The sequence below is a fragment of the Elaeis guineensis genome, chromosome 3 (assembly GCF_000442705.2).
Source record: "Elaeis guineensis isolate ETL-2024a chromosome 3, EG11, whole genome shotgun sequence".
Lineage (NCBI taxonomy): Eukaryota > Viridiplantae > Streptophyta > Magnoliopsida > Arecales > Arecaceae > Elaeis > Elaeis guineensis.
The window spans coordinates 2211798-2220761 of record NC_025995.2 but is presented as its reverse complement, the minus strand read 5'-3'; the positions used below and the strand labels follow the sequence as shown (position 1 = coordinate 2220761).

Genomic DNA, 8964 nt, shown 5'->3' with positions numbered 1-8964 from the left:
AGGACGAGGTTCTCCTCCTGTTCTTAACAAAGCTGTGGGGGCACATAAGGACCGTTGTGCGGGCCTCTCCCCCCATCCGGTCTTTAAGTAACCGGGCCTTCGACTTTGTTTATGTTAGGATGAGGTTCTCCTCCTGTTCCTAACAAGGATGTAGGGGCACATAAGGACCGTTGTGTGGGCCTCTCTCCCCATCCGGTCTTTAAGTAACCGGATCTTCAACTTTGCTCATGTTAGGACGAGGTTCTCCTCCTGTTCTTAACAAGGATATGGGGGCACAAAAGGGCCGTTGCGCGGGCCTCTCCCCCCATCCGGTCTTTAAGTAACTGGACCTTCGACTTTGTTCATGTTAGGACGAGATTTTTCTCCTGTTTCTAACACACTTAATTTCGATTGAATGAGGGAGTTACTTCCTGTCGTTATAAGTTCATGCTAACAGGATAAATATGCAAATATAAAATTTTTATTTAAGGCAAAGCTATTGGTAATACATCCGCAGATTTTTTGGATCTTATAGCCGCAGAAGGTCTGCTCCCCGTCGGGGTCCTCCTGAGATGGAGTTGATAATCCCAATCGGAGGCCGATCTTCAGGCTGCTCCTCCCTCCTTGGCGGCTCCAGCTGCGGCAGGGCCCTAGGCCGATCATCTCTACCTTTAGGTCGGCGTCGAATGAATCTGTCGAGCCGACCTCATCTGATGAGCTCCTCGATCTCATCTCGAAGCTGAATACATTCCTCCGTGTCATGGCCGTGGTCACGATGATAGAGACAGAACTTGTTAGGATTGCGCTTTCCAGGATGTGTGCGCATCCTTTCTAGCCTTGGCAGCTGCTCCCTAACCTCTATAAGCACTTGAGTTTTCGATGTGTTAAGAGGGGCGTAGCTGTGAAATCTTTCTGGGGGAGAGCTCCGCCAAACTCTGTGGTCCGGGCTCCTCTGCCTACGAGCTCGGGGAGGAGTCTGGACACGCTTGTGTCCGGAGGGAGTTCGAGAACATAGCCGAGCTTCACTCGGCCCTTTTTCAACTGCGGGCTTGCTGGAGTCCCCCGCCTGCCACTGCTTCGCGGCCTCCTCATCCTTCATCTTGAAGGCTTCTTCTGCTTGGGCATATCCTTCAGCTCGAGCCAGCAAATCAGCAAAGTCCCTGGGATATTTCTTTTCCAGAAAAAATAGAAGATCGTTCTTTTGAAGACCGCCCTTCAGGGCGGCCATCGCAATCGATTGGTCCAAGTTTTGGACCTCCAGTGCGGCGACGTTAAAACGATTGACGTAGGCTCAGATGGATTCTCCCTTCTTCTGCTTGATGTTGATAAGGGACTCCGAACCTCTCCGGAGACGCCGGCTGCTAACAAAATGAGCCGCAAACTGGTGGCTCATTTGATCAAAGAAGAAGATAGTACCCGGCTTCAGCATCGAGTATCAGTTCCTTGCTGCTCCCTTCAAGGTAGATGGGAAAGCTCGGCACAAGATGGCGTCTGGCGCACCATGGAGCAGCATCATTGTCCGGAAGGCCTCCAGGTGGTCAACCGGATCCGAGGTCCCGTCGTAGCTTTCGAATTGGGGGAGCTTGAAGTTTGGTGGGATCGGTTCCTGCATGATCATTTGAGAGAAAGGAGGGTCAGTGCATATGTCTTCACCATAAGCAGGGGGAGCGTGGCGGAGCTCTTTGATCCGTCGGTTTATCTCCTGGAGCCTTCGATCCAGGAGGTCCTTTCGACTGTGAGTCTCGAGGATCTTCTAGTAGAGTGGAGGTAGGGATCCTCCGAAAGTAGAATCGTGATCAGACTGAGGGCTCTCCACCCTCGGATTCCCCTTTCCAGAGAAGACAGGACGACTGGTCCAAGTGGCCTGCCCTACTGTCAGATTTTGAAACTCCGACGATGCTCTTTCCAACCGCACTGACACCTGCGGCTGTTGCTGCTGCTGCATGGCCTGTACTGCTTCGGTGAGGCCTCTGACCTGCTGAACCAGCAGGTCGAACTGCTCCATACCGACCGCCGTTGCCGGAGGAGGAGGAGGAGCCTGAGAAACTGGAGGCGAGGTCAGAGCCTGAGATCTGGCCGCGGAGGCCGTGGATCGCCTGGTGGATGCCTTTCGGGGAGGCGTCAGGTGGAAATCTAGTAGGAGAAGGAGAAGAGGATGTCGGAGAAGATGACCGGAGACAGTTCCATTGAGCACTCCTTTAAGAACAAGGGTACTGCGAAGACACATCTGGCCCTCCTTCTAGTGCCAATTCTGTTGGTACAGAATTTTGTCGAAACCGGAGTTGCTGGAGTTGAGATGACCGCGGTCGCCGTCGGAACCTACAAGGAAAGTCTAAATCGAAGTTGGGGGTGCTCCGGTAAGATCCTTCGACACTCAAGTCAGTACTCTGCCTCAACAGAAATGGAGTACTCGAGTGAAAATTTTAGCAGAGTTTTGGGATAGAGTTTTTAGCTTAGAGAAGAACGTATCTGGGGGTCCCTTTTTATAGATAGAGAGCATAATCGATTGGCAGCAACATCTGTAACCGCCTGATAGTGGGCCGTTCAGAACAGCGCAGAGTTTGTTACGGAGAGTAGTGGCGTCAGGGGTCGTTCAGGGCTACGTGGAGTTTGTTACGGAAAGTGGAGTGGTGTCCGTTGTCGCAACTCGCCAGAGAGTGGTGGAGCCACGCGGAATCCGTTGCAGAGAGTGGAGTATAGTAGTGGCTGTTGTCGTGACTTGCCGGAGAGTTTGGATCTGCCGGCTGGAGCTCGGCTGGGATGTCTGATGGAGCGGAATGGCTCTCTATCCCGTCGATCTAGGAGAAACTCGGATATTTTTAAGGCTGCTGACGAGTCTACTGTTGTCGAATGCCTCAGGTGCTGATACCACAGGCGGGAGTCATCCACTGTAGAAGCTCGGATGGAGACTTTTCGTTGGTGAAGTCTGGTAGGAGTCCGATTGCTAGAGAAGTCCGTCTGAGATTCGCCTGATGTGGAAGCTCGTCTGAAGATTATCCATCGGAGAAGTCCGATTTCATGAAGAATCTGGTGAAGGGTCGGCCGGCGGTGGACTTCGGATGGCATTGGGGAGGTTCGACAGACACCGAAGGTAATTGGTCGTTGTAGAAATCCAGCTGCCGGAGTCCGTCCATCGTAGAAGCTCGTTCGATATCCATCTGCTATGGAAGTTCGGACGGAGTCTGGTTCTTGTAGAAGGCTGAAAGGAGACCGCTTATTGTAAAAGCTCGGTCGAAGGTCGGCTGTCGTGGGAGCTCGGAGTAGCGACCTGGCCGGTGGGTCCTGTCCCATCATAGAAGCTCGTCTGGGATCCGGCTACAAAGAAACTCGGCTGAAGTCTACCTGTAATAGAAGTTCGGAAGAAATATTTTATAGTAGAGGCTCGAATGAAATTTGCTTACAGTAGATATCCGGGGTAGACCGTCCGCTGTGGGAGTTTGGAGTAGACCGCTCGTAGTAGGAGTTCGAAGTAGACCGCTCGTAGTAGAAGTTTGGCTCTCGCAGGAGCTCGGTTGGAATCCTGAAGGCGGTCGACCGCCGTAGAAATTTGGATGGAGTCTGATTACTGTAGCAATCTCGTTGTCGAAGAAGCTCGGATATCGACGAAGTCCGGAAGAAGTTCGGAGAATAATTGATCACTGTAGAAGGTCGGCTGATAGTGAGGCCTAGAGAGCCTTTGAAGCAGTCCGGTAGATGGATGGAGAAGCTCATTGTCGGAGAAGTTCGGAAGCTCAGACGGTCAAGGGGGTTCAGAGAGACGCAATACAAGGTCGGAAGCCGGAAAAGTCCTTGAAGGGTCGGTCTTTTACAAACTTCGACCGGGGGGTATTTTATACCCAACACCATGCATTTCATCTCCTCCACAACGCATGTCTCATATACATAAACACATACATATATGCATGTATCTATCCATCCATCTATCTATATACGTATACATATATATACATGCATGCATGTATCCGAAGGAAGATAAACTCTCATGAAGGAAATTAAATCGTGCAAAAGATGCATCCCAACCGTTTATTGTTTTGCATGGCCCATCTGATTTTCACACAGTTGCACTACTCCAGGAAAGGGGGAAGATGTGCAAGGTGCATCCATTGGTTGCTTTAAGATCTAGATAGGTGGATAAGTGACAAGTTCGGAGTGCTTTAAGATCTTTGCAGTAGATGATCCAATAGCAGATTCATGCATGAGGTGTTTCCTTCTTTTGCATGAAAGATATAACCCCAGTCCATCAATCGATATGTGCAGTTCATGGTATATGCAGATGGTCTCAAGATGGTTCACTTGCCACATTGAGCTCTTACCGGTGCAGTCGGACCACTAAGGTATTGTGAGCCTCAAAAGGCACCATAAGACTTATTAAAGAATAGGAACCCCTAACTATAGTTTTTTTCAAATATATTCTTCCAAAAAGATAAAATAATGAACACAGAAACAAATGAAGTAGATGCTGCCCTCGAGGAAAGGCCCAATAAGGGACTCTTCCAAGGACCCGAATCGTTTGGTGAATCCAAGGCCCAGGCGGTGCCACCGACGCCGCTACCATCGGCATCGCCAAAGCTCCTCCTCCTTGTCTCTCTTCCATTGCTGTCATTCTCATCCCAGCTTCTTTAACCCTCCATGAAATATCCCCCAAACCGCGTCCCTTGGCATCTACTTGTCTTGCCGGCCCACACAATGCCAGTGGGCCCTCACCCCGTCACTCTGGCGTTGGAGCATAAGCCCAGTATTAAAATAAATCCACCAAAGAGAGTGGGAGCCCCTTGGTGAACCCCCCAAAAGGACTTCCGAGCAATTTAATAAGGTACTCATGCCCCACAATAGAAACTCCACGCGCTTGAAGTCAAGAACCGGATTTCGGTCACCGAATTCCCCTCCCTCACAAGGTTGGACATTAAGACAAACCTTTCAGCATCTAATCCATCCGTCTCTTTCCCTGCTCTCCGTAGCACCCTTGTCCTCAAGGCATGAAGTGCAATGATAAGAGCAGTGAGCTATGTCTAAAAGTTTCTCTTATTTTCTCTATAGCTAAAGAAGATGATGAACTCTCAATGTAAAAGCATGGGGAGCTTAAAGAGAAATGACATCTCCACCACGAATCGCGATGGGATCCCCTGCTGTGCACCGCACGGTGCGGTGCACAGCGCGCACGCCTGCGCGCGCAGCGGGCCGTCCATGGTGCGATGGATGGTGCGTGCAATGCACTGCACCGTGCGGTGCATCGCGTGCACAACAGAGGATCCGCGCCCGCCTTCCCCGACGGCATCGGTGTCGGAATCCAACGCGGGTGCCTCCCCCGAGCCGGAGCCCAACAATCCGACCATCGTCGTCCGAGGGTTGCTGCTGGTGCACCTCCTCATGGAGTGTGCCATGGCGGTGGCCAAGGACGACTATTTCACCGCCCGGGGCTACCTCCACCACCTCAACCACCTCGTCTCGCCCATCGGCGACTCCATGCAGCGCGTCGCCTCCTGCTTTGCGGACGCCCTCGCCGCCCGTCTCTCTCCGCCCCCCGCCCCCAAGCCCTACCCTGCCCCCTCCCTCCACACCTTCAAGTTCTATCATATCCTCTACCAGGCCTGCCCCTACTTCAAATTCGCGCACTTCACCGCCAACCAGGCCATCCTCGAGGCCTTCGAGTCCGAGGACCGCGTCCACGTCGTCGACCTCAACATCCTCCAAGGCCACCAGTGGCCTGCCTTCCTCCAAGCCCTCGCCACCCGCCCGGGGGGCCCTCCGGCCCTCCGCATCACCGGCGTCGGTCACCCGGCCGAGTCGGTCCACCAGACGGGACGCCACCTCGCCGAGCTCGCACACTCCCTACACGTGCCCTTCGAGTTCCACCCCGCCATCGCCGACCGCCTCGAGGACCTCCGCCCGAGCATGCTCCACCGCCGCGTTGGCGAGGCCCTCGCCGTCAACGCCGTCTGCCGCCTCCACCGCGTCCCTGACATCCACCTCGACTGGCTCCTCTCCACGATTCGCGACCAGGCTCCCAAAATCGTCACTCTAGTGGAGATAGAAGCCAGCCACAATGATCCTCACTTCTTGGGGAGGTTCTTAGAGGCACTGCCCTACTTCGCGGCGCTATTCGACTCGTTGGACGCCACTTTTCCGGCGGATTCGGCGGCGAGGGCGAAGGTGGAGCAGTATATCTTCGCGCCGGAGATCAAGAACATCGTGGCGAGAGAGGGAGCAGAGAGGGTGGCGAGGCATGAGAAGCTGGACAGGTGGAGGAAGGTGATGGAGGGGAGAGGATTCAAGGGGGTGGCGTTGAGTGCCAACTCCGTTGACCAGAGCCGGATACTGTTGGGACTGTATGCCTGCGATGGGTATAGGTTGACGGAGGAAAATGGGTGCATGTTTCTGGGGTGGCGGGACCAGCGGATGATTGCGGCATCGGCGTGGAGGTGTTGATGCGGATCGATGGGGTTGGATTTGGTGGTCGTGGTCTTCTTATTTTACGCGTGTGCTAGCTTGGATGTGGGTTATCGTAGTATGGCCATGAATAAGAGGTCGGACGAGGGATCACGTAGGAAGATGAAATAAGGAGGTACATATAGCTGCTTTTTCCACTTGTGGCATATATCGGATGTACAAAAGTTTAATTAGCAGGAAGAAGCTAGATGTAATGTACGTGGGGAGAAGTAGGATGATCTGCTATGACCTCTATTTAAACAATAACTCTATTTTTAATGCAGTACCCGTAAACTCGCTCTTTATTTTGGTGGATGCACAGGCTTGTTTCTTTACGTTATGATGAGAATCATATGAGCACAAATACGAATGCATCTCTGGTCTTATATATCCCAATGCATGATACTACCAATGCTATATTAAACTATGAAGACCCTATTTGGATGCCAGAGGATCTTATAACATGCTCTTAAGTTTACATAGAAGATCTTATCTGACGTCAGAGATAGCTGGGGAAGGAAACTGCTTGGTGTGCCCATAAATTACGCATAACAAGTTCATCGGGCCCATAATTGCTAACTTGCTATGCAATCGTATTTGGAGTGATCACATAACCAAAAAAAAAAAAAAAGGAATATTCTCCATGCAACGCACGTCCACTCTACTAGTATATTTGTAAACCGAAAACTTCACTGAGATCTTATCACATGAAAAAATAATTTTCAGTTTATGGCATTTGTTATGACTTATGAGAAACAGTAAGCAACACCAAAGTAGCATCAGCTAGATAGAGATCAGAAAGGGAGAAAGCAGCACTTGACAGTGTGTTAAAGCTTGGTGAAGAACCAATTATAACTAATTCTTCTCAGTTACAATTTAGGAAGTAACGAAGAATCAAAAACAAGAAGCTCCAAGCTTCAGGTGGCATCACTGAAATTAGATCTTTCCATTCAAAATGACTTTATTCCATTGCTAATATTTCCTTTGGAAACACCAGAAATAATACCACAATTCCCTGCTTATTATCTACCAATTTTATCACTAAATACACTTACAGACAATAAAGTATATCACAAATTACAACTGTTAATGCTGAAATCCGTTTCGAGGTTGGATCAACTGGAGCGGTGGTGTAGCCTTCCGAAGAAGTGACCTGTAAGAAAGTCTTGGCCAGAGGTGGCTCTGGCGGGAATCTTCCAATGCTCAAGTCAATCTCAAGCAACAGATAAGGAGTGGAGAGAGAATGTTCGGATATTTGCGGGGGGTCTACCTATTTTCCTTTTGTAGGTGTGGCGGATTAGCCGTTAAAGAAAACTCGCCTATCCGAATAAGGCACGGTCGTGGCATGATCCCAGATCGGAATCAACGAAATTAGGCGATTACGCCTTCCTTATCTGCTTTGGAGCCAGCTGGGGTGCCATATACATCTTGGAATTTGAATTAAGGGTGCCTAGCAACGTTCGGCCAGCTTCAGTTGAGGAGGCTTAGCTTCGGTTTGGTGGAGATAGATGCCAAAGCTAGGGGTAGACTTGAGCCGGTGGTATGAACTAGAGTGAAGATTGAAGTGTCCTAAGTATACATACCACCGCCATTGAAATTCGATGGAGACTTGTTTGGTTGCCAATTAAATAAGGTTGGGATCAGTTGGGGGAAAATTGGATTAGTCATCTGAATTAGGATCGGCCGAACATGAAAGGATCGGACTGTGCCGATGTGGGAGAAGTCCCTGTTCAAGATCGGCATGCCTATCCCTGGTGATGCCGTCTTGCAGGTCTCGCGATGATGCCGTTGAACCGATCCTACTATTGGCGATGCTGATGATCCGATCTTGCACATTTTTCCATGTGCACTCCTGCTAGTCCATGTCTTCAGCTAGGATAACCAATAATTGTGCAACACATGCCCCTACTCCCAAGTTTGGTACGAGCGAAGAGAGTACATGAGTTTTCTGATAAGCTGAAGATATTTTTTTTGATATTTGAAATGACGATCGTAGCTTTTTGAGAGGATGCGAAAAGTGGTGTCACAACCAATCATGGCCGTAGGACATGGAGTAGTTAGTGGAATTTGAAGAGTGGGGACGTGCTCCAATTCTGATGCAAATTTTTAATGAGCCGACTGACATCCTTTACAGACTAAATTTGAAGGTCGCCAGATGTCAATTATCAGATGGTTGTAAGGGATTTGGTATCTGGGTCCTCCTGTTGCTTCGTGCTTATAAAAGGTGGTTCTTTCTTCGCTTTCCCTTCGTGCTTGCTGAATTTTCTGGGCGGTCCGTACACTTCTTCTCCAGTTAGCTTTTTGATTTGAGGTCTTTTCTAGCCCCTTCTCAATTTTCTCAGGTCGTCGATGGTCGTTTCTAAGTTCTCCATCTTAGTTTTTTGTACCATCGTAGATTGGTTTGTCTCACTCCTTTCTCTCCTTTTCCTTGTTTTTTATTTTTCTACGTCAATAGTCTTTTGTTTTCTTCTTCTTCCCATATTTTCTTCTCTTATGCCTGCTTTCTTCATTTTCTGATGGTCGGTTCTGGAAGTCTCGATGAGTGCTGGCCTTCTGAAT

The 8964-nt window shown here is 50.0% G+C and overlaps 1 protein-coding gene across 1 annotated transcript; it reads left to right on the top strand.

Moving 5' to 3' along the window:
• The first annotated feature begins 5058 nt into the window (after window positions 1-5058).
• Window positions 5059-6706, top strand: LOC105042427 (GRAS family protein RAM1-like). The gene has a single exon (XM_010919628.3). The coding sequence runs from the start codon at window positions 5164-5166 to the stop codon at window positions 6403-6405; it is 1242 nt and encodes a 413-aa protein (XP_010917930.3). The 5' UTR covers window positions 5059-5163; the 3' UTR covers window positions 6406-6706.
• The last annotated feature ends 2258 nt before the right edge of the window (window positions 6707-8964 follow it).